The sequence below is a fragment of the Xyrauchen texanus genome, chromosome 2 (genome assembly GCF_025860055.1).
Source record: "Xyrauchen texanus isolate HMW12.3.18 chromosome 2, RBS_HiC_50CHRs, whole genome shotgun sequence".
Taxonomy (NCBI): domain Eukaryota; kingdom Metazoa; phylum Chordata; class Actinopteri; order Cypriniformes; family Catostomidae; genus Xyrauchen; species Xyrauchen texanus.
In genome coordinates, this window is record NC_068277.1 from 6,036,073 (window position 1) to 6,062,657 (window position 26,585).

General features: G+C 36.5%; 1 protein-coding gene across 2 annotated transcripts in view; it reads right to left on the reverse strand.

Moving 5' to 3' along the window:
• The window catches only part of LOC127619372 (piezo-type mechanosensitive ion channel component 1-like), a 140,393-nt gene that overhangs the window by 60,162 nt on the left and 53,646 nt on the right, over nucleotides 1-26,585 (reverse strand). For both annotated transcript variants that reach the window (XM_052092278.1, XM_052092271.1), the window contains exons 4-9: nucleotides 25,969-26,011; nucleotides 22,409-22,562; nucleotides 3,314-3,500; nucleotides 2,509-2,722; nucleotides 1,239-1,413; nucleotides 908-1,015 (exon numbers count right to left, since the gene is read on the reverse strand). In XM_052092278.1, the coding sequence (XP_051948238.1) occupies nucleotides 908-1,015; nucleotides 1,239-1,413; nucleotides 2,509-2,722; nucleotides 3,314-3,500; nucleotides 22,409-22,562; nucleotides 25,969-26,011 (881 nt within the window). The remainder of the gene's footprint in view (nucleotides 1-907; nucleotides 1,016-1,238; nucleotides 1,414-2,508; nucleotides 2,723-3,313; nucleotides 3,501-22,408; nucleotides 22,563-25,968; nucleotides 26,012-26,585) is intronic.

Here is a 26,585-nt window from a genome sequence, read left to right on the forward strand (position 1 = left end):
ACCCAATGCGACTCTACCCTCCCTAGCAACTGGGCCAATTTGGTTGCTTAGGAAGCCTGGCTGGAGTCACTCCGCACACCCTGGATTCGAACTTGTGACTCCAGGTGTGGTAACCAGCGTCTTTACTTGCTGAGCTACCCAGGCCCCCCGAAGAAGGACTATTTTGTGACTGTAAAAAAAGGCTGAATAATAGAAATTTGGTCAATTTCCGTACTTGGTGGTAAAATATGAAATTTCTCAACAATCCTAACCACACAAACACATACATACAGTATATTGTTGGTAAAATGGACTAGGATAAAATTATTATTATTTACTAAAAAGTGGAAAAAAAGACTCTATATTGCTCTATGACACTGTAACAGGAAAAGGTTGGGCATGGAAGAGGCGACTGAACAATCAACATAAACTTTTAATGCATAAATGAACTTAAACGAGCACAAAATGACACGCATGCAACACGGCGCGGGTGCGTCTCTCGCGCTCTCTCTCTCTCTCGAACCGGCGTCTCCGGCCGCCCCATATCTCGCTCTCCCGCTGATCAGCTGATTCATTGCCGGCCACGCCCTCCACCTCGTCACACTCCTCCCTCCTCAAATTCAGGCCAGGGTGCCACCGGTCTGACTAACCCATCTCTGGGGGAGACGCTGCCCTTCTAGCCATTTTGTCAACCGGTGGTCCACCCGTCTCCTGTGAACCTGGGGGAGAGACGAGGGGTGTTGTGGGGCGAAGGAGGGGGCGAGCGGAGACCCACACAGAGAGAGAGAGAGAGAGAGAGAGAGAGAGGAGAGAGAGAAGAACTTGCCCGCCTGCTTCCGGACACGCTGTCGCCTGGTCAACTGCTCCTAGTAAAAGTAAGTAGGACTTAGAGTGTTATAGTTATAGACTAAGAGTGTGTAACTCTTACCTTAGTGTCATCTTCAGGGTTCTGTCTCCTCATCTCCCAATGTTTGAGCTCCACCTCCTCTACACCATCACCAGCTGTTGCCTTATCAACCACTTCATCCTCACAGGTCTCCACAACCAGAAAGATGGTACATCGGTTACCATATGAATTACAAACTAAACCAAACTCACTTATTTTACACAAATGACGAGACAGACTCTGCGTGTACATCATTGATTTTCAAGTGGATTTTCAGGACATTCATTATTCATTTTTTGCACTTTTAATGTATGGAAAAGACAATTTTGGGTGAACCGTCCCTTTAATTGTATACATAAGTGTGTGAAAGCACCTTGTCAGTGTGGTCTTGAGTATAACTGCTGATTTTCAGCACAACAGTCACAGAGAAGTACAGGAGGAGGAGAATGCCAGGATTGACGTACACTGGCCAATCGTGTGCCACGTTGAGGGCGAGCCCAAAAGAAGAACAGTTTCCAGGTCTGACTATATCCTTCAGGCCAAAGAGTCTGGGGTGAAACAAAGAGAACACATTTAAGGAAATGTTGTTAAAAACTACTTTGGAGTGCCTGGGACGAATAATGCACAAAAAAACTCCTAGCCCTCAGTATAAGCAATATTACGGTGTTATTATTATTATTAGTGATGTTTCTCTTGAGCCTGTGTGTCTGTGGCATGTCTGGGATCATGATCCATGTTATAACTCAGTGACAGCTATCTGTTTAGCTATTAGCAACCGGCCAGCAGAGATTTATACGTCAGCAAAAATGCACAGAGTTGGCAACCGCACTGCAGAGACATTAAGTAAGGCTGTAAGTCACTCTCCAGATACATATCTAGGGCTCGAGTCTCAGGGTTGATTTTCAGTGGGTTATGCAGGTTGGCAGGACACACAAGCATCTCAGGCCTATCGTATCCCCCCCCAGGCTAAGCTTCAATTTCAGTCTAGCAATCTTGAAATATACTTAAGTTTATTAAAAAAGTGGATACAGTTAAACTCTTACAATGAAAGAGAATGGGGCCACTCCATAAACACTAAAATAGACATGGTTTCAAAAGTATAGCTATAAGACATAAACATTATATGTGTTAACATGATTTTAGTTATGATAAGTTACATTATCACAAGTCACATGGATCAAAGGTTTTTTGTTGTCATGGCAATGAAGTTGTTATGATAAAAGATTTTATCACACTAAAAAAAGGTGATTCTGTAAATGTTAAAATACACGGTTTCAAACGTGTAACCACAAGGCATTAACATTATTTGTGTTAACATGATTTTAATGTGATAAAATCTTTTATCATAACTTCATTGCCATGACAACAAAAAAACCTGTGATCCATGTGACCTGTGATAATGTAACTTATCATAACACATATAATGTTTATGTCTTGAATCTAATTAGAAACAAAGATTGAAATGATGGCTCCTCTGATAAGAAACACAAAATGTAATACATAAATATCGAGATATCCTTTATATTGAATATCGCCAAAAGGCTGAGAAATATTGAGATGTAATTTCTGTTTTAGCTACCTCTCCCAACTCTAGTAGCTATTAATGATAATAATGTTATAATGTAAATGATGGTGATCTGTACCTGGCCCACAGGCCTGCTGGAGAGAACATATCTTGTGAAAAAGAGCTCTGATACAGATACAGACACACTAGATGTCCTCCTGTAAAGAAGGCCACCATCACGCAGAGAGCATTGAACCCCAAATGGCTGATGGGAAAATGGCAGGCCCACCAGGTGCAAACAATGATGAAGAGCAGGAAGTAGAAGGCTGAGAAGGCAGAAGGTAGTGTGATTCCTGGAAAGACAAAGACATGAAATCGAAGTCAATTCACACATTAAAAATGAGACCATAAAGTACTGGTATATAAATGCAAGCGATAGATGCTGAATTCTATGCAAACTCAACTTCCCTCCTTTTTCTACTATATGTCTAAGCACTGATGTGGTACTATCAGCAGGGGCGGTGAAGGATTTCTTCATGGGGGGGCCGGGCAGGGTATCGTGATCATTCTGAGGTGGCACCGAAATTCTGTCCGACAGGGGGGTAGGGTGTTGGGGTGGTACGAGTGTAATAACATCCGACAAAGTCCAAGCTTCATAAAATTTGGTACACATGACCAGTAGGCCAATATAAGTTTGTGTATCAAATTTAATGAACTTTCCATGCTAGGGGGTGCTATAACTAAAAAAAACAATGTCCTCAAATCTACTCAACTGTGTGTTAAAATTTACAATTGAAACAACTATTCCCACAAGCAAGCAACAGCAAGATCTATCCTTTCAAATATGGTAATGTTGATTATTTTTTGGCCACAAATCTGCTTAGAACCCGATGATTTTCATTTGTGGGCAGATTTATGTTGAGTCAGGTGTGTGGTTCTCTTACCAGCCAGTGCCAGTAGTGTGATGGCCAGGATGCGGCCCATATTCCTGAGGAAGCGTTGTGCTGTTGCGCGCAGACGGGCAGCTAACTGTGCCGCCCCACTGCTGGAGTAAAGACCACCCTCCTCATCCTCAGTCTCACTACATGACAACATTCCCTCCTCTTCATCTTCGTCCTCTGATACATCCTCCTACAAAAGCAGGAAGAACAGGATAGAGAAATGAGAAAAATATTATTTTGGGGATGAAAAAAAACATGCACAGACCACAAAAGAACATGTAACTTTTTGATCCAAAATCCTCTACACATTCAAGAGAAGATCGGCATGGTAGATAACCAGAATACACTTTGTTTTAATGACCCCACCAGGCTTCTAAACTAGCTAAACAAGCGATACCAGGTTTGGCAAGTATTTGCCTTGATTTGTTGAACACATACTAAAAATCAGTACTGTCTCTTTAAAAGAACATAAGGTAATGCCAGTTAAAGAACATAAGGTAATACCAGTTAAAGAACATAAGGTAATGCCAGTTAAAGAACATAAGGTAATACCAGTTAAAGAACATAAGGTAATGCCAGTTAAAGAACATAAGGTAATGCCAGTTAAAGAACATAAGGTAATGCCAGTTAAAGAACATAAGGTAATGCCAGTTAAAGAACATAAGGTAATGCCAGTTAAAGAACATAAGGTAATACCAGTTAAAGAACATAAGGTAATACCAGTTAAAGAACATAAGGTAATGCCAGTTAAAGAACATAAGGTAATGCCAGTTAAAGAACATAAGGTAATGCCAGTTAAAGAACATAAGGTAATACCAGTTAAAGAACATAAGGTAATACCAGTTAAAGAACATAAGGTAATGCCAGTTAAAGAACATAAGGTAATACCAGTTAAAGAACATAAGGTAATACCAGTTAAAGAACATAAGGTAATACCAGTTAAAGAACATAAGGTAATGCCAGTTAAAGAACATAAGGTAATGCCAGTTAAAGAACATAAGGTAATACCAGTTAAAGAACATAAGGTAATGCCAGTTAAAGAACATAAGGTAATACCAGTTAAAGAACATAAGGTAATACCAGTTAAAGAACATAAGGTAATGCCAGTTAAAGAACATAAGGTAATACCAGTTAAAGAACATAAGGTAATACCAGTTAAAGAACATAAGGTAATACCAGTTAAAGAACATAAGGTAATGCCAGTTAAAGAACATAAGGTAATACCAGTTAAAGAACATAAGGTAATACCAGTTAAAGAACATAAGGTAATACCAGTTAAAGAACATAAGGTAATGCCAGTTAAAGAACATAAGGTAATACCAGTTAAAGAACATAAGGTAATGCCAGTTAAAGAACATAAGGTAATACCAGTTAAAGAACATAAGGTAATACCAGTTAAAGAACATAAGGTAATGCCAGTTAAAGAACATAAGGTAATACCAGTTAAAGAACATAAGGTAATGCCAGTTAAAGAACATAAGGTAATGCCAGTTAAAGAACATAAGGTAATGCCAGTTAAAGAACATAAGGTAATACCAGTTAAAGAACATAAGGTAATGCCAGTTAAAGAACATAAGGTAATGCCAGTTAAAGAACATAAGGTAATACCAGTTAAAGAACATAAGGTAATGCCAGTTAAAGAACATAAGGTAATGCCAGTTAAAGAACATAAGGTAATACTTTAAGGTAATACCAGTTAAAGAACATAAGGTAATGCCAGTTAAAGAACATAAGGTAATACCAGTTAAAGAACATAAGGTAATACCAGTTAAAGAACATAAGGTAATACCAGTTAAAGAACATAAGGTAATACCAGTTAAAGAACATAAGGTAATACCAGTTAAAGAACATAAGGTAATACCAGTTAAAGAACATAAGGTAATACCAGTTAAAGAACATAAGGTAATACCAGTTAAAGAACATAAGGTAATACCAGTTAAAGAACATAAGGTAATACCAGTTAAAGAACATAAGGTAATACCAGTTAAAGAACATAAGGTAATGCCAGTTAAAGAACATAAGGTAATACTTTAAGGTAATACCAGTTAAAGAACATAAGGTAATACCAGTTAAAGAACATAAGGTAATACCAGTTAAAGAACATAAGGTAATGCCAGTTAAAGAACATAAGGTAATGCCAGTTAAAGAACATAAGGTAATACCAGTTAAAGAACATAAGGTAATACCAGTTAAAGAAAATAAGGTAATGCCAGTTAAAGAACATAAGGTAATACCAGTTAAAGAACATAAGGTAATACCAGTTAAAGAACATAAGGTAATACCAGTTAAAGAACATAAGGTAATACCAGTTAAAGAACATAAGGTAATACCAGTTAAAGAACATAAGGTAATGCCAGTTAAAGAACATAAGGTAATACCAGTTAAAGAACATAAGGTAATACCAGTTAAAGAACATAAGGTAATACCAGTTAAAGAACATAAGGTAATGCCAGTTAAAGAACATAAGGTAATGCCAGTTAAAGAACATAAGGTAATACCAGTTAAAGAACATAAGGTAATACCAGTTAAAGAACATAAGGTAATACCAGTTAAAGAACATAAGGTAATACCAGTTAAAGAACATAAGGTAATACCAGTTAAAGAACATAAGGTAATACCAGTTAAAGAACATAAGGTAATACCAGTTAAAGAACATAAGGTAATACCAGTTAAAGAACATAAGGTAATGCCAGTTAAAGAACATAAGGTAATGCCAGTTAAAGAACATAAGGTAATGCCAGTTAAAGAACATAAGGTAATGCCAGTTAAAGAACATAAGGTAATGCCAGTTAAAGAACATAAGGTAATACCAGTTAAAGAACATAAGGTAATGCCAGTTAAAGAACATAAGGTAATACCAGTTAAAGAACATAAGGTAATGCCAGTTAAAGAACATAAGGTAATACCAGTTAAAGAACATAAGGTAATGCCAGTTAAAGAACATAAGGTAATACCAGTTAAAGAACATAAGGTAATGCCAGTTAAAGAACATAAGGTAATACCAGTTAAAGAACATAAGGTAATGCCAGTTAAAGAACATAAGGTAATACCAGTTAAAGAACATAAGGTAATACCAGTTAAAGAACATAAGGTAATGCCAGTTAAAGAACATAAGGTAATACCAGTTAAAGAACATAAGGTAATACCAGTTAAAGAACATAAGGTAATACCAGTTAAAGAACATAAGGTAATGCCAGTTAAAGAACATAAGGTAATGCCAGTTAAAGAACATAAGGTAATGCCAGTTAAAGAACATAAGGTAATGCCAGTTAAAGAACATAAGGTAATGCCAGTTAAAGAACATAAGGTAATGCCAGTTAAAGAACATAAGGTAATGCCAGTTAAAGAACATAAGGTAATGCCAGTTAAAGAACATAAGGTAATGCCAGTTAAAGAACATAAGGTAATGCCAGTTAAAGAACATAAGGTAATGCCAGTTAAAGAACATAAGGTAATGCCAGTTAAAGAACATAAGGTAATGCCAGTTAAAGAACATAAGGTAATACCAGTTAAAGAACATAAGGTAATACCAGTTAAAGAACATAAGGTAATACCAGTTAAAGAACATAAGGTAATGCCAGTTAAAGAACATAAGGTAATACTTTAAGGTAATACCAGTTAAAGAACATAAGGTAATACTTTAAGGTAATACCAGTTAAAGAACATAAGGTAATACTTTAAGGTAATACCAGTTAAAGAACATAAGGTAATACCAGTTAAAGAACATAAGGTAATGCCAGTTAAAGAACATAAGGTAATACTTTAAGGTAATACCAGTTAAAGAACATAAGGTAATACCAGTTAAAGAACATAAGGTAATACCAGTTAAAGAACATAAGGTAATACCAGTTAAAGAACATAAGGTAATACCAGTTAAAGAACATAAGGTAATACATTATAAGGTAATACCAGTTAAAGAACATAAGGTAATACCAGTTAAAGAACATAAGGTAATACCAGTTAAAGAACATAAGGTAATACCAGTTAAAGAACATAAGGTAATACCAGTTAAAGAACATAAGGTAATACCAGTTAAAGAACATAAGGTAATACTTTAAGGTAATACCAGTTAAAGAACATAAGGTAATACTTTAAGGTAATACCAGTTAAAGAACATAAGGTAATACCAGTTAAAGAACATAAGGTAATACCAGTTAAAGAACATAAGGTAATACCAGTTAAAGAACATAAGGTAATACCAGTTAAAGAACATAAGGTAATACCAGTTAAAGAACATAAGGTAATACCAGTTAAAGAACATAAGGTAATACCAGTTAAAGAACATAAGGTAATACCAGTTAAAGAACATAAGGTAATACCAGTTAAAGAACATAAGGTAATACCAGTTAAAGAACATAAGGTAATACCAGTTAAAGAACATAAGGTAATACCAGTTAAAGAACATAAGGTAATACCAGTTAAAGAACATAAGGTAATACCAGTTAAAGAACATAAGGTAATACCAGTTAAAGAACATAAGGTAATACCAGTTAAAGAACATAAGGTAATACCAGTTAAAGAACATAAGGTAATACCAGTTAAAGAACATAAGGTAATACCAGTTAAAGAACATAAGGTAATGCCAGTTAAAGAACATAAGGTAATACCAGTTAAAGAACATAAGGTAATACCAGTTAAAGAACATAAGGTAATGCCAGTTAAAGAACATAAGGTAATACCAGTTAAAGAACATAAGGTAATACCAGTTAAAGAACATAAGGTAATACCAGTTAAAGAACATAAGGTAATACCAGTTAAAGAACATAAGGTAATACCAGTTAAGAAAGAACATAAGGTAATACCAGTTAAAGAACATAAGGTAATACCAGTTAAAGAACATAAGGTAATACCAGTTAAAGAACATAAGGTAATACCAGTTAAAGAACATAAGGTAATACCAGTTAAAGAACATAAGGTAATACCAGTTAAAGAACATAAGGTAATGCCAGTTAAAGAACATAAGGTAATGCCAGTTAAAGAACATAAGGTAATACCAGTTAAAGAACATAAGGTAATACCAGTTAAAGAACATAAGGTAATGCCAGTTAAAGAACATAAGGTAATACCAGTTAAAGAACATAAGGTAATACCAGTTAAAGAACATAAGGTAATGCCAGTTAAAGAACATAAGGTAATACCAGTTAAAGAACATAAGGTAATACCAGTTAAAGAACATAAGGTAATACCAGTTAAAGAACATAAGGTAATGCCAGTTAAAGAACATAAGGTAATACCAGTTAAAGAACATAAGGTAATGCCAGTTAAAGAACATAAGGTAATACCAGTTAAAGAACATAAGGTAATACCAGTTAAAAGAACATAAGGTAATGCCAGTTAAAGAACATAAGGTAATACCAGTTAAAGAACATAAGGTAATGCCAGTTAAAGAACATAAGGTAATACCAGTTAAAGAACATAAGGTAATGCCAGTTAAAGAACATAAGGTAATACCAGTTAAAGAACATAAGGTAATGCCAGTTAAAGAACATAAGGTAATACCAGTTAAAGAACATAAGGTAATGCCAGTTAAAGAACATAAGGTAATACCAGTTAAAGAACATAAGGTAATACCAGTTAAAGAACATAAGGTAATACCAGTTAAAGAACATAAGGTAATGCCAGTTAAAGAACATAAGGTAATGCCAGTTAAAGAACATAAGGTAATACCAGTTAAAGAACATAAGGTAATACCAGTTAAAGAACATAAGGTAATGCCAGTTAAAGAACATAAGGTAATACCAGTTAAAGAACATAAGGTAATGCCAGTTAAAGAACATAAGGTAATGCCAGTTAAAGAACATAAGGTAATACCAGTTAAAGAACATAAGGTAATGCCAGTTAAAGAACATAAGGTAATACCAGTTAAAGAACATAAGGTAATGCCAGTTAAAGAACATAAGGTAATGCCAGTTAAAGAACATAAGGTAATACCAGTTAAAGAACATAAGGTAATACCAGTTAAAGAACATAAGGTAATACCAGTTAAAGAACATAAGGTAATGCCAGTTAAAGAACATAAGGTAATGCCAGTTAAAGAACATAAGGTAATACCAGTTAAAGAACATAAGGTAATACCAGTTAAAGAACATAAGGTAATGCCAGTTAAAGAACATAAGGTAATGCCAGTTAAAGAACATAAGGTAATGCCAGTTAAAGAACATAAGGTAATACCAGTTAAAGAACATAAGGTAATGCCAGTTAAAGAACATAAGGTAATGCCAGTTAAAGAACATAAGGTAATACCAGTTAAAGAACATAAGGTAATACCAGTTAAAGAACATAAGGTAATACCAGTTAAAGAACATAAGGTAATGCCAGTTAAAGAACATAAGGTAATGCCAGTTAAAGAACATAAGGTAATACCAGTTAAAGAACATAAGGTAATACCAGTTAAAGAACATAAGGTAATACCAGTTAAAGAACATAAGGTAATACCAGTTAAAGAACATAAGGTAATACCAGTTAAAGAACATAAGGTAATACCAGTTAAAGAACATAAGGTAATACCAGTTAAAGAACATAAGGTAATGCCAGTTAAAGAACATAAGGTAATACCAGTTAAAGAACATAAGGTAATACCAGTTAAAGAACATAAGGTAATACCAGTTAAAAGAACATAAGGTAATACCAGTTAAAGAACATAAGGTAATACCAGTTAAAGAACATAAGGTAATACCAGTTAAAGAACATAAGGTAATACCAGTTAAAGAACATAAGGTAATACCAGTTAAAGAACATAAGGTAATACCAGTTAAAGAACATAAGGTAATGCCAGTTAAAGAACATAAGGTAATACCAGTTAAAGAACATAAGGTAATACCAGTTAAAGAACATAAGGTAATGCCAGTTAAAGAACATAAGGTAATACCAGTTAAAGAACATAAGGTAATACCAGTTAAAGAACATAAGGTAATACCAGTTAAAGAACATAAGGTAATACCAGTTAAAGAACATAAGGTAATACCAGTTAAAGAACATAAGGTAATGCCAGTTAAAGAACATAAGGTAATACCAGTTAAAGAACATAAGGTAATACCAGTTAAAGAACATAAGGTAATACCAGTTAAAGAACATAAGGTAATACCAGTTAAAGAACATAAGGTAATACCAGTTAAAGAACATAAGGTAATGCCAGTTAAAGAACATAAGGTAATGCCAGTTAAAGAACATAAGGTAATACTTTAAGGTAATACCAGTTAAAGAACATAAGGTAATACCAGTTAAAGAACATAAGGTAATGCCAGTTAAAGAACATAAGGTAATGCCAGTTAAAGAACATAAGGTAATACCAGTTAAAGAACATAAGGTAATACCAGTTAAAGAACATAAGGTAATGCCAGTTAAAGAACATAAGGTAATGCCAGTTAAAGAACATAAGGTAATGCCAGTTAAAGAACATAAGGTAATACCAGTTAAAGAACATAAGGTAATGCCAGTTAAAGAACATAAGGTAATGCCAGTTAAAGAACATAAGGTAATACCAGTTAAAGAACATAAGGTAATGCCAGTTAAAGAACATAAGGTAATGCCAGTTAAAGAACATAAGGTAATACTTTAAGGTAATACCAGTTAAAGAACATAAGGTAATGCCAGTTAAAGAACATAAGGTAATGCCAGTTAAAGAACATAAGGTAATGCCAGTTAAAGAACATAAGGTAATGCCAGTTAAAGAACATAAGGTAATACCAGTTAAAGAACATAAGGTAATGCCAGTTAAAGAACATAAGGTAATGCCAGTTAAAGAACATAAGGTAATGCCAGTTAAAGAACATAAGGTAATGCCAGTTAAAGAACATAAGGTAATGCCAGTTAAAGAACATAAGGTAATGCCAGTTAAAGAACATAAGGTAATGCCAGTTAAAGAACATAAGGTAATGCCAGTTAAAGAACATAAGGTAATGCCAGTTAAAGAACATAAGGTAATACCAGTTAAAGAACATAAGGTAATACTTTAAGGTAATACCAGTTAAAGAACATAAGGTAATGCCAGTTAAAGAACATAAGGTAATACCAGTTAAAGAACATAAGGTAATACCAGTTAAAGAACATAAGGTAATGCCAGTTAAAGAACATAAGGTAATGCCAGTTAAAGAACATAAGGTAATACCAGTTAAAGAACATAAGGTAATACCAGTTAAAGAACATAAGGTAATACCAGTTAAAGAACATAAGGTAATACTTTAAGGTAATACCAGTTAAAGAACATAAGGTAATACCAGTTAAAGAACATAAGGTAATGCCAGTTAAAGAACATAAGGTAATGCCAGTTAAAGAACATAAGGTAATACCAGTTAAAGAACATAAGGTAATACCAGTTAAAGAACATAAGGTAATACCAGTTAAAGAACATAAGGTAATACCAGTTAAAGAACATAAGGTAATACCAGTTAAAGAACATAAGGTAATGCCAGTTAAAGAACATAAGGTAATGCCAGTTAAAGAACATAAGGTAATGCCAGTTAAAGAACATAAGGTAATACCAGTTAAAGAACATAAGGTAATACCAGTTAAAGAACATAAGGTAATGCCAGTTAAAGAACATAAGGTAATACCAGTTAAAGAACATAAGGTAATACCAGTTAAAGAACATAAGGTAATGCCAGTTAAAGAACATAAGGTAATACAGTTAAGAACATAAGGTAATACCAGTTAAAGAACATAAGGTAATACCAGTTAAAGAACATAAGGTAATACCAGTTAAAGAACATAAGGTAATGCCAGTTAAAGAACATAAGGTAATACCAGTTAAAGAACATAAGGTAATACCAGTTAAAGAACATAAGGTAATACCAGTTAAAGAACATAAGGTAATGCCAGTTAAAGAACATAAGGTAATACCAGTTAAAGAACATAAGGTAATACCAGTTAAAGAACATAAGGTAATGCCAGTTAAAGAACATAAGGTAATGCCAGTTAAAGAACATAAGGTAATGCCAGTTAAAGAACATAAGGTAATACCAGTTAAAGAACATAAGGTAATACCAGTTAAAGAACATAAGGTAATACCAGTTAAAGAACATAAGGTAATACCAGTTAAAGAACATAAGGTAATGCCAGTTAAAGAACATAAGGTAATGCCAGTTAAAGAACATAAGGTAATACCAGTTAAAGAACATAAGGTAATACCAGTTAAAGAACATAAGGTAATACCAGTTAAAGAACATAAGGTAATGCCAGTTAAAGAACATAAGGTAATGCCAGTTAAAGAACATAAGGTAATGCCAGTTAAAGAACATAAGGTAATGCCAGTTAAAGAACATAAGGTAATGCCAGTTAAAGAACATAAGGTAATGCCAGTTAAAGAACATAAGGTAATACCAGTTAAAGAACATAAGGTAATACCAGTTAAAGAACATAAGGTAATGCCAGTTAAAGAACATAAGGTAATACCAGTTAAAAAGAACATAAGGTAATGCCAGTTAAAGAACATAAGGTAATACCAGTTAAAGAACATAAGGTAATACCAGTTAAAGAACATAAGGTAATACCAGTTAAAGAACATAAGGTAATACCAGTTAAAGAACATAAGGTAATACCAGTTAAAGAACATAAGGTAATGCCAGTTAAAGAACATAAGGTAATGCCAGTTAAAGAACATAAGGTAATACCAGTTAAAGAACATAAGGTAATGCCAGTTAAAGAACATAAGGTAATGCCAGTTAAAGAACATAAGGTAATGCCAGTTAAAGAACATAAGGTAATGCCAGTTAAAGAACATAAGGTAATGCCAGTTAAAGAACATAAGGTAATGCCAGTTAAAGAACATAAGGTAATGCCAGTTAAAGAACATAAGGTAATGCCAGTTAAAGAACATAAGGTAATGCCAGTTAAAGAACATAAGGTAATGCCAGTTAAAGAACATAAGGTAATGCCAGTTAAAGAACATAAGGTAATGCCAGTTAAAGAACATAAGGTAATGCCAGTTAAAGAACATAAGGTAATGCCAGTTAAAGAACATAAGGTAATGCCAGTTAAAGAACATAAGGTAATGCCAGTTAAAGAACATAAGGTAATGCCAGTTAAAGAACATAAGGTAATGCCAGTTAAAGAACATAAGGTAATGCCAGTTAAAGAACATAAGGTAATGCCAGTTAAAGAACATAAGGTAATGCCAGTTAAAGAACATAAGGTAATGCCAGTTAAAGAACATAAGGTAATGCCAGTTAAAGAACATAAGGTAATACTTTAAGGTAATACCAGTTAATGAACATAAGGTAATGCCAGTTAAAGAACATAAGGTAATGCCAGTTAAAGAACATAAGGTAATGCCAGTTAAAGAACATAAGGTAATACTTTAAGGTAATACCAGTTAAAGAACATAAGGTAATGCCAGTTAAAGTATTATAAAAAATATATATAAATAAATTCTACAATACTTGCATTTTTAATAAATAAAACTACTTTTAAAATGTCTCAAATTTCCAACTGGAACTCCATAAAAGCAAGAAACTGCAGTACCAGTATGAATGGTCAAATTGGATTTAACGTGTTTTTTATTTTGTCATCCGTCACACAAAAAGGCGCTGTTGTCTGCAACAAATGTGTTCAGATTTGGATCCTGGCCAAATGAAGAACAATAATCAATGAGTGAACAAAGCCTTAGTGTCTGTGATCTAAACCAAAGTATGGAAAAAAAAACAAGACTAAATGGTTTGCTAGAACTGTAAAAACATGACTTTATTTCAGTGAGTGAGATAAAGAAAATGAAATGGGTCGTTTTAAAAGTAAGAAAAGGTACATGATCATAACTGCATTAGATAAATTAGTTTATTTTCAGGCAGGATAAAGCGCGCACAATTGCATACATTTGTATATGTGTGTTTTTTGGCTCCTGAGGGTCTTTGTAATCATAGTTGCACAGGCCTGCAAATAGACAGACAAGTGTGCACCATGAGATGTTTTAGGCTAAAACCTGAAACACATGAGACAGGTGACGTGTTGTTATTTTTGTTTTCAAAAGTGGCTCAAGGTCTCAAAACAGCAAGTTCCAATCTTATTGGCTGCTTTATGCAATTTCCAGGAGTTCTTCAGGAAACTTCCCAGACAGCAATAATGAGAACTTTTGAGTAAGAACTAGTTGCTGTTTTTGAGGTTTAACTTTTACAGATATTCATAGTTTTGTTTACGTTAAGTGTCCACTTGTGTGAGGTGAGAAGACCTTTTCAAATTCACTTCTAGGGAGTCGAGGGAAATTATTGCATGGGGGATTGTGGAATTGACTGTGAGCAAGTGTTGCGATCACTTGAGAGCATCAAAACATTTTGAAATGTTTAACTTGATGCAAATGAGGAGTAAAAACGGCAGGTGGCAACCAATCATAAGTGTCTGTCAAAAAAAATAGACATCAATGGAAGATTGCTCGCATTTAAAAACAGTGTAATAAATCAACTTCGTAATATACTTTAAGCATAAAATAAATTGAGATCTTCCTTTGAACTCTAAAATCCCAAGACTGATTTTTTTACTCTACGTGCAACTCTCCACTACAATGAGAAAACCACTCGCATTTGCAACCAAATTTCACACTATACGATTAAAATGTATATTTGGCAAATGGCTGGTAAATGTTCAGATTTCAAATTTCTTTCATATGTGCAGAGATATACCAGAATGAAAACGGAATGGAAACCAATCGAGAGCCTGTGAAACAGAATCTATATTACTATCCAGCCCTAGTAGCAATTAAACAATATATTAATTCAGATTTCAGATTTAAACCCCCTTAAACTTCACATAAATTGTGTATTGCAGTTGTCACTTTGCGTGTCGGTCAATCAACTTCAACCTGTCTAAGAGGGTGGTTCTTGGCCAGACTTTATGCTAATTGTGAGATGTCTGGCTATGTGAGACTAACATTGCCCTGACATTGTAGTCGATCTGCTCTTTGCAGTGACCTATAGGACCTGGGAGGAAGAGTGTTAAGACTCTCTCAAGGGCTCAAGAGTGTCAGATTCCTCCAGTCTGGCTCTCGACACTTGCAGGACTTTTATCCCAGTGTTTTAGGAGTGTTCAGCATGGTCAGATTCCTCCCTCATTCCACAGCCTCATGTCACTCTATTAACAATGAGCCTCAATAAAGCATCAGCTGCCCATCCTTAACCCTGCTTCATTTAGAAGTGAGGGGTCCTTGTGAAGAACAATCCTGGCTTGCATAGCCAAAGTTGTGACTCTCAGCATAAAGTCTGGATCAAATTGCAGCTTACTAAGTACTGCCCACTTAGACAGGAAGAGATATAAATGAAATCGGAAACAGCGTTTTCTTTAGCGAAAATCGCTCTGTGCTTGCGTAAATTTGAAACACTGCCCCCAGTGGCCAAAGCTGGTGAAATGTCCACAGAAGGGCGCCAAAAGTGAGTTGTAAAGAGAGTTGTTTTCAGGCGTACAGGACGTAATACAGTGAAGAGGAATGCATATTTAATCAAATGAACCACCCCAATCCAACCCCCAAACTTAAACCTAACCTGGAGTAAAAACATAGCCTTTACATGATAAATCTATGAATGTTGAGACCATCTTCAAGAAATGACTGTAGTGCGGAGGAGGGCGGTGCCGGGCTGGAACGACATACTCCCGGTCCCCAATCAGCCTGATGGGGCACGCGAGGGATAAAGGCGGCCGGTGACGACAGTTCGAGAAAGATAATTACAGGCCGCTGCCCTGTATGTGTTTTTTTGTGTTCTTGTTTAAGTTTAACATTAAACTTTATTTTTATTGTCAAGCTGGTTCTCACCTCCTCCTTGCCCATCTTAACCCCCTTACACTGGTGCCGAAACCCGGGGAGGAGGAGGGATGCCCATCACAGAGTCCTCGACACTGCCATCCACCCAGGGGAGAGCCGCTGCCATCTGCCGGGTGACGCAGAAACGCGGAGGGGTCGAGGGAAGACCGACTCCCCGACCGCCTGGACCGGTAGGGCCGCTGCCAGGGGCGGAGGAGTGTCACCACGGGTCGCTGTGAACATGGAGGGGCGTTCTGTCCGCTGGGGGCCGGAGGTTTGACTCCGGTCCACCCAGGGAGGAGCGGCTGCCGTCCACCTGAGAGTGTGGAGGGGTGATCGGGCACCACGCGTCGGTGCATCAGAGAACTGGTGAATGAAGAAGGTTCTTCTTCAAAACCTGATGAGATTTCACAATTCTCAAAATTAGCAGAGTGTATCAATGACATAAAAGATTGGATGGCCAGAAATATCATTCTACTCAATTCTGACAAAACAGAGGTTCTAATTATTGGACCAAAAAACTCTAAAAAATAAGCCACTAAAATATAATTTGACTCTAGATGGATGTACTGTTACATCATCATCAACAGCGAAGAACTTAGGTGTTATATTTGATACCAATCTGTCCTACAAATGTTTGTAGAACAGCATTCTTCCACCTAAGAAATATTGCTAAATTAAGGCATATGCTCTCCTTTATTTATCCTCCAACCCACAATTAGGCTGCTTTAGTTGGGTCTGCCGGAACCAGAAACCAGAAACATTGAGCATGATCTCTAACTCTGCAATAAATTTAATGGCATCCATGCTTACATCTTTTTATTTGTTTCCCTGTCTCAACCTCGGGACTCCTATCCTGAGGTCACCAGAACCGGCTGGATCCAGCACCATTCCTGCTTCGTGTTGGACTCCACTGCTACATGTCACTGAATGATGATGACTAAATGCAGCCGGTGCCAGCCAAACATCACTTCAATCTATTATGATGGACTTCAGAGGATGAACTGATGCCAACTCCAACCCAATCAGCCTGATGGGGTGCGCGAGAGATAAAGGCGGCCGGTGACGACAGTTCGAGAGAGAGAGAGAGATTTACGGGCAGCTGCCCTGTATGTGTTTATGTTTGTGTGTTTTTGTTTAAGATTATCATTAAACTTTATTTTTATTGTCGAGCCGGTTCTCGCCTCCTCCTTGCCCATCTTAACCCCCTTACAATGCCTTTCTTAAGTTTCATAGCTGTCTTCATAAGAGATCCAGTTTGTGTGGTTTAAATCGAACAGTATAACAATTTGCATTTGTAATTGCACTGCAATTATCAGTACGCAGCAACTATATTCAGATTATTGCAAAGTGATGTGTAATGCGGCTGCATGGAGGTTTGCCTTTGTCATAGCTTTTCTCTTCCCAGTGATACAGTAAAACGGCGAGTACACAGACATGTATAAACACAGTCTCCTTGATGCCATCTGATCTGCATCAGACTTCACATGCAGCACCAGCCACAACAAAGCCTATTCTCGCAGTCCCTTACTAGAGGCCAGTACTCTGGAATGCATTACTTTAATATTGCAATTATGTGGTTACAACACAAAGCCTCTGCTCTTTCCAAAGCAGGTGGTTGCTGGCTGGCTAAAATGTACCACACACCAAAGCCTGGCCTAAAAATCTTGTTGCAGAAGTCTTGTGGAAATACTTGCACTAAGATGATACTTGTAGGACAGGGAAGACCAACAGAGGTTAAAAATATAGGGTTGGATGTTGGTCTTGGTTGGCGCCTGTCTGCTGCTTGAAGACATTCCCATCAAGCCCAGTCAGCACATGTACTGTCTAGTAACTAACTACTTCTCTTGACCAGGGCTGGATTGTGGACCAGGCAAGAGGGTCCTCAGACCTCAGGGGTCCTCCAAAGCCTCAGGTCGCAGTACCCGAGACAAATAAAGTGAACACCGGGACCCTCGCCACATACGGATTGAGCTGAACTCTATTTTCAGTTGTCTAATGTTAGCCTCCCAAAACAAGTCTTCAAATGTATTAATTTTCATTATCGACCCGTGTCACAAAGTAGGAGGGGTCTATGGGGAATTGTTTTGTTGTTGTGAAATAATCACCATTTTTTTTATATATATATTTTTAAGATTTCGGTTATATAATTAGGCTGCTTTTTATTTTATTTTATACCATTTATACGATATTACAACAATTCTTTTTGCTTGAGATAATTACATCTTTTATTATTATAATTATAATCTTTTTATATAATTTATGAAATTCAATATACAGTATACTTTACTTTTAATACATAATAATTTAATATATACATTTAATATAATAAATAATTAATTATTTCATCCTTTTTGTGCCAGATAAATACTGCGCTGGTTAAGTATATAATCTTTTTATATCATTTAGGACATTTTATGTACATTATACTTTATTTTTAATATACTGTATAATAATGTATTATAATTAATAATGTATTAATGATATTATTCATATTTTATTAAATTATTTTACAGTATAATATATACATTTTAATTACATTTAATATACGTATTAAAGGTGGGGTATGTGATTTTCTTTTTTGACCATTTTTTCAAAATAACTTGAAATCCTATTCCTAACCCACTTACTGGCTGTAAATTAGAAGCACTGAAATGAAAATTAAGCAATTTAATCATCTGTGGAACGGGCAGGACTCGAAAAACTCCAGCCAATCATTTTCAAGACCATCTAGAATCATTGGACAGAAAATGTGTCAATCAAACGGTCAGTACCATGCCCCCTCCCCCACCACCCTGGCTGCGTGTCCCGTTCGATGCGCATACTCAAAGCTTCGTGACCCAGTAACAGGAAGCGATTGTATTTATGTATGGAGAATAGAGCTTTTATAGTGCTAGTGGGGTTGTTCCACATTTCTATGAATCCTGTTTTGAATAGAAGACCGCTGTACAGACGCCAGGGCTGGCGATGTTCTTTTTTTTACAGTTATGAGAAAATCAGCTCTACACCTTTCAAGAGTGGTATGCGACCCCCTCCTCCTGCTGTGTCAACAATTTGCTCTGAAAAATTGTCTGACAGGTGAATGCACTGTTTGACCTGTGAGTCTAGAACACTGCTAGAACACTGCGCATCTGAGTTTTCGCTCGTGCATGATTGCGCGTCCATGTTTTTCGAATGGGTAGAGTCAGGGCCAGCGTTGGAGGAGAGAAGGTAGGACCTTAGAGTTGTGTATTTTCAAAATCTGCCGGCCGTTTTGCAAATCACATACCCCACCTTTAATATATAATGCATGAACGTCGTGTCAGAATTACTGTAATTATAAATTGTTTTGATTGTTTATTAATCTCTCATATTGCAAATATTATCACCAGATATTGCATTAGATCTGTTTATCAACTTCTTTTTAGTAATTATGTACTCCTTTCTTGAACATATATTTGTTTATATATATTTTTATTGATAGAGGATTAATTGAACTGAGCTCACACCGGGCTAGTGTGTGATTCAAACGAGCCCAAACACAACATAATATGATGAGTAGATCTTGAAATATTCCTTAAAGAGTGTACATGGAAATAATATGTGCAAGAGGGCACTCAACACACAATGTGTATGAGTGTGTGTGTGTTTGTATGAGTGTATGATGTGTGTGTGTTTGTATGAGTGTATGAGTGTGTGTGTGTTTGTATGAGTGTATGTGCGTGTGTGCACGTGTTTGTGAGCGTGTATGTGTGTTTGTATGAGTGTATGTGCGTGTGTTTGTATGAGTGTATGTGTGTGTGTGTGCACGTGTTTGTGAGCGTGTGTGTGTTTGTATGAGTGTATGTGCGTGTGAGTGTGTATGTGTGTGCACATGTTTGTGAGTGTGTATGTGTGTTTGTATGAGTGTATGTGCGTGTGTGTGTATGTGTGTGCACGAGTGTGTGTGTGCGACTGTGTATGTGTGCGTGTGTATGCGTGTGTATGAGTGTTTGAATGTGTGTGTGTGTGAGTGCGCGTGTGGGTTTGTGATTGTGTATGTGTTTGTATGAGTGTATGTGCGTGTGTGTGAGTGCGCGTGTGTTTGTGAGTGTGTATGTGTGTGTGCGACTGTGTATGTGTGTTTGTATGAGTGTATGTGCGTGTGTGTTTGTATGAGTGTATGTGCGTGTGTGTTTGTGAGTGTGTGTGTATGCGTGTGTGACTGTATGTGTGTGTATGAGTGTTTGAATGTGTATGTGAGTGCGTGTGAATGTGTATGTGTGAGTGTGTGTTTGTATGAGTGTATGTGCGTGTGAGTGCGCGTGCGTGTGTTTGTGAGTGTGTATGTGTGTGTGCGCGAGTGCGACTGTATGTGTGCGTGTTTGTATGAGTGTATGTGCGTATGTTTGTGAGTGTGTGTGTGTGTGTGTGTGCGACTGTGTATGTGTGTGTGCGTGTAGTAGTGTGTGGTTTTTTTGATTGTGTGTGTGCATGTTTGTATGAGTGTTTGTGAGTGTGTGTGTGTGTGTGTTTGTATGAGAGTATGCGCGTGTGTGTGAGAGTGCACGTGTGTGTTTGTGAGTGTGCGCGCGTGCGAGTGTGCGACTGTATGCGTGTGGGTGTAAGAGTGTGTTTGAATATGTGTGTGTGTGTGTGCAAACACACATCCACATATGTGCTCATCTAAAGGACTGGGATGCTCCTGAACACTTAACCCATTCATTTCCAAAGTGTAACAAAGTGAAATAAAACTAAAACAAAATGTTTTTTGTGTGTTTTCAGATACCACATGTGAACAAAGTCAAAGAATTGTTTTCAATGCAGCCAGTAACTTATTGTAGCTAACAGCTTCACTGTAGTTTAACACAACTTCTTCCTTTTAAATTATGAGTAGCTTATAGCTCGGCAAGCCACAGTTTCAAAATATCTTTCCAGACACTTGTATAGTCTCACTCCTTTGCATTAACTCAAAGATAAATAGAGATCAATCCAGGAAGGATAGCTGTCATACAGTATATAAGTTTAGAAATGTTGAAACTGGATCTATTGTTAGCCAGTTCCAGTGAAGTGGACACACATGCCTTGTTAAGCACTTGGGCCTCTCTTGCTAATTGATCTAATAAAGGTTCTACTATATTTCTGTGCTGACACATAGCGGGCCAGTCAGTGTTTGTTGATGTTGTTGCCTTGACAACAGCAACAGGAAGTTGTCGGGCGCTGGGCCGCTGTACAGTGCTGGTGCAAAGAGTCAGAGTGAAAGAACAGAAATATGAGTGCAAGAACATATAAAACATCACAGGGTGCAGAACAGGGAGCATTAGAAACTTTAAAACATGAAAACAGCAAAATGGAAAGAGGGGGGTGTTCTGTCATCACTTACACAACCTCATGTTGTCCCAAACCCATATGACTTTGCTCTTCACTGTTAACCTTTGTTGTAAACACCCAGTAAATTATTCTACTATTATCGTCATCATCCTCATCCTATTGAAAAAAGATGCAATGAAAGTGAATGGTGACTGAGTCTCACATTCTGCCTAACATCTCCTTTTGTGTTCCATGGAAGAAAGTCAGTCATACGGTTTGGAATGACATGAGTGTGAGTAAATTATGACAATTCTTTTTTTTTTTTTTTTTAAATGCAGGTGCCATGTGACTGTGTTTCCATGGCTACAGGCTGTTGACAGCACACTGTTTAAAGACTGATATTACTGTAGTATCAAACTGCACAAGAAAAACACTCATTAGCACTGTATGACAACATATTTCCTATTAAGCACTATTACGCTGGCATTTCTGGGGCATAAACAGTTCCTGCTGTGAACTTTCAAGAGGGGCTAGAAAAGCTCATCGCTCACTCCAAATATCTGCGCGTACTAAGCTCTAGTTACTTTAACTTATCATGTTTTCTGTTCGTGTGCACAAACACAGTCCGTACTCCTAATTTGGTTGCTTAGGAGACCTGGCTGGAGTCACTCGCACGCCCTGGATTCAAACTCGCGACTCCAGGGGTGTTAGTCAGCGTCAATACTTGCTGAGCTACCCAAGCCCCCAATTTTCATTGTATTTAATCAATGTCCACAACTGAATTATGTTAAACCCAAAAAAAACAAAAATCAGTGTAGTTCTTCCTCTGAAGCCCTTATTGTAGTAGCAACTGTTTTCTATCTGGTCGAATTATAAAAACAAAGGAATACAGGGATGTTGTTGATTAATACTTGCTGATTTAATGCGAAACCTCATAATCAAGTTGCAGGTAATTGAGTCAAGAGTGTCCCAATGTTTAGTGGATCAACACCCTTGCTAGTTTCCAAATTAATGTTCACAATATACTGATTCACAACAGAGACACAGCCTAGGACAACTTTATCCAGGATTGTTGTACCCATAATAAGTGAGCAGAAGATTGCTCGGCTCACCTCGTGTATTAGGGTAGATATTTGAGGTATGGGTCCATTGTCCCTTTGCTTTAACAGACGGTTACACAGTATCAGAGTGACCAGTGAGATGATGAAGATGCCGAGGTCTGGAGTCAGGAGCCACATCACACTCCAGGGGTCTTCCAGAGGCAGCCTGCAGGGGCAACATCATTTTTAGTAGACACATCTGAACAACGTGGTTTTGTACAGATCAGACAGTACTCACGGTACTTTTGCACATATTCTGGCCAAACTTCTTTTTATTTACGCATAGTTAAAAGGGTGGTTGAAATGAAATTTCAATCATTTTCAGCAGTGTCCTGCGGTGTGGCACTTCATCTACTCTTTAGCATTTTCTTATTTTGTAGACTGTAATGTGTAACACTTCACAATACGGCTGTATTTTGTAACATTAGCTCACGCTTTTAACAAGGAACAATACTTTTGCAGCACTTAACACTTGGTTAATGTTAATTTCTACATATCATAATGCATTTTTAACATTAAAAGTTGCACATGTTAACATTCATTAATGCAATATGAACGGAAATGAACCAACAAGGATCAATTGTGTATATATTTTATTAATTAACATCATCCAAGATTAATAAATGCTGTAAAATTATATTGTTTATCGTTAGTTCTGTAAAACATATACTTCTAAGTTTCCACGACCTTTCTATTTTATTTCTACTTCTAGTTTAAAAGTTATTAACCCTTTAAGCTCTGAGGCTGTTTCAGTAACATACCCAAAAGTAAAGGCTTATAACTACAAAAAAACAAAAAGTGTTTGGTATCATCCATCCATCCATCCATCATCAACCGCTTATCCTGTGTACAGGGTCACGGGGGGCTGGAGCCTATCCCAGCTAACATTGGGCGAAAGGCAGGGGACACCCTGGACAGGTCGCCAGTGTGTTTGGTATCATTTTAAAGAAAATTTTAATGATATCAATTGACAATTTCTGAGACTCTCAGCCTAAGAAACAGCTTAAAAATAAATAAATAAATAAATAAATTTGACATTATATATCTCACAGTGTAAAGAAGGTAGCTCGGAAAAAACTGCTTTTGTTTTGTTCCCAATCACATTACAAATCGAATTTATCGTAGTCTCCAAAAAGCCTCTCAAAACAAATCAAATTGTATATAAGAACTAATTTCCCATGCAAACACAACAACAACTAAAGATATGCTCTCTCCAAAGCATGCAGGCATGAGTAACAAGGTCTCATTCAGTTCCATTCTGTGTCATTTGAGCCATCATTAGCCACTTTTCCACCATCAGTTTACATTGCCAAACTGTACCGTTACGTGCCGATCCAGGCCAGCTGGCACGGTTATGGTTTCTTTTTCCGCTTTGTTGCGGTGAAATCAGAAGAATTTATGCAACAGATCCGTCTGTTGCGACGGCATGACAGGTAAACATTGGAGCGAGTGCACTATGGAGGATGATCGCATATTCAGGTTTTTAGGACTGATTTTTTTTCCAGGTTTTACTCTGCTAACAAACAGCAAAGACACAGAGTCTCAAATGAAAAGTAAGGAGAAAAAGGCGAGTGGTTTACCATCATTTGCTGAGGGCTTGTGTTTGTCACCACACACAAACATGCAGAAAGGTAAAGTTCCCAGACTAGCTAAAAAGGATATTTATTGACTAAATATTATATAAGTATTATATGAAAATATGATATATGTATTTTGAGTTTAAATGAGCTAGTAATATACTTCCGTGATGGAAAAGGTGTTTCAAAAAATACACAATAAAAACCATGACGATACACAAAACCGGCATGGTTGAGAATGGTTGAGTATGGTTAGCTAACCGTGCTGAGAATTCTGGTACGAGAATAGTTGATAATCGTGCCATGCTGAACCATGCTCAAGTGGAAATGCTACTGTAACCGTTCTGTACCGTGCTCAGAACCATTCAAACACATTGAGTGTTCGTCATGTGCTTGGCGCCATCTCCTGGTGGCCATGTGTAATTACAGTGAACAATCCTCTCTGCCCCTATTTGGATGACTTTCACCTCTGGTTGCAGTGATCTGAATCCTAATACAATTGGTTTAGCATTCAATGACACTGGACATCCAACTACATTACAGATAAAGTCATCTGATCCAGAAAAGCGAACATGTTTTTAGCCAGATAGCACATTATGTGCTGTGTGCACATTGTGCTTTATGTGAATTATCTAATGATCTATGCATCCGATTACATTGTGTGTGGGCTCATTTTAAAGATAATCACCTCCTCTAAGTAACGGTATGTTATATGTCATATTTTATGCTCTGTTTATATACGCGCATATAAGCAAGAGCTGTTAACGTGTAACATGTACATAATAGACATATTCTTAGCTATTACATGCTGTATTTTTGTCTGTGAGTAAAACAAATAGTCTGCTTGTTTTCTTCCATTTGAGAGCTTTCCAACAACATATGACAAATGGCTTTTAGATCAGTTTGATGTTTTTACCGATTACAATAATATGTAAAGTGCAAAATTATTTCTAAATTATCAAAACGTAACACTTCTGATTTGTCTGCAAATTCCAAAGCACTTGTTCAGTTTTGGTCATAATGCCTCCATGCATTGGAAAGAAGAGCTTCTAAGCTTTCAAACCATACCTATTTTGTGTTGGTCAAGACTGCAGTTATTATTATTTTGATATTTTTATTTTGATACTCTGTGGGCCTATCTGAGCTTAAAGGGTTAAAATGGCAAAAAAATATTGAAATAGTGAAGAAATGCTGACAGCACCAAAAACACACTTTTCTTTTATACATTTAATTTCAAATTATGCTATTTACATCATGTACATTTTTAACCTAAAATTGTCATGGGGGAAAAAGTTCTTGGACACATTATTTGTCATCTATTGAGTTATAGAGTGCTTTTTGACAATTTGACAATTTTCTATGACAATATTCACATTGTTGGGGCCTTTTTCACGATTTTGCCTTGGGCCCCACAAACCCACAGGCCGGCCCTGATCACAAATATGTCACGAGTCAAGAATTTCAAGAAGTTTTCTTAGGGTTAGTCCATCTGACCTGAACAAAATGTGCCTTTACTCATAAATGCTGAAATATTGGATATTTTGTTAAAACTTCACACGAATGGGGTCCTCTCTGTTTTACGTTTTGGGAATTTAATGTTGTCACGACAACATGTTTTGGTGTAAAAACGTTTTTTAAATATTGTTTTTTATAGTAGTATAGTTAATAACGATAATAAAAGATTATTCCAGACTAGATATGCCAACATGTCTTCCAGTTTTTCCACAAAGACATTTTTGACTTAAGGCCGCCAAAAATATCGATATGACTTTGAATTCAGAAATTGAAAACATCATTGTGTATTCAAGTAATTGTTTTGTGTGAATTGCATTTTTAACGTATTTAAACTCATATGTAATATAAAATGTATCGATGTGTGTCCCATTGTTATTTAGCATTGTTTTTCCACTCTTGTCTACAATCCAATCAAAACAGAGATGCCAGCGTGACACCTCACTTTTAGACTCCTCGTACATTCACTCATTCCCAACATACCTGGACACTCCAACATGTCTTGATAGAGTCTCCCACGAGCTGCCTACAGAGAGAGAGAGAGAGAGAGAGAGAGAGAGAGAGAGAGAGAGAGAGAGAGAAAGGGTTTGTATCCTCAGGGCAAAGTGAGTCACAGTTCTAAGAGCTGGAACCACAAGTGCCCTAGCAAAGCTACCAGAAACATTTCCATGAGCCACTAAAGTTCACTGTGGTAGAGTCAGCCAAAGGCTGCAAAGCACACGCAAAGATGCTGCAGTCAACCTGGCGACTTCTAGAAAATGTTTGGGATTCGGCAAAGGAGCCCTTGGGATTGGAAAGCAACATAATGTCCAAACCACAAATGTAAATGAAGAGAGACTAATAACTGTGACTCATCAAACAGCTTAGATATCATGTCTAGCGGGTAAGGGGTGATACCTGAGCTATGTCAATAAGCTTACAGTGATTACGCCAAATAGATCATCCATGTTGTTCATGAAAAAAATATTCTTATTGACCTATCTAGGCTTATGTAAAGGTTTAGGATGATGTTTATTTAAAAGTAAGGTTGTTTTAGGATCAACACAAGATGTTTAAAATCTGTCACCTGTGAATGACAGGGTGAGAATTGAATCTGCTAA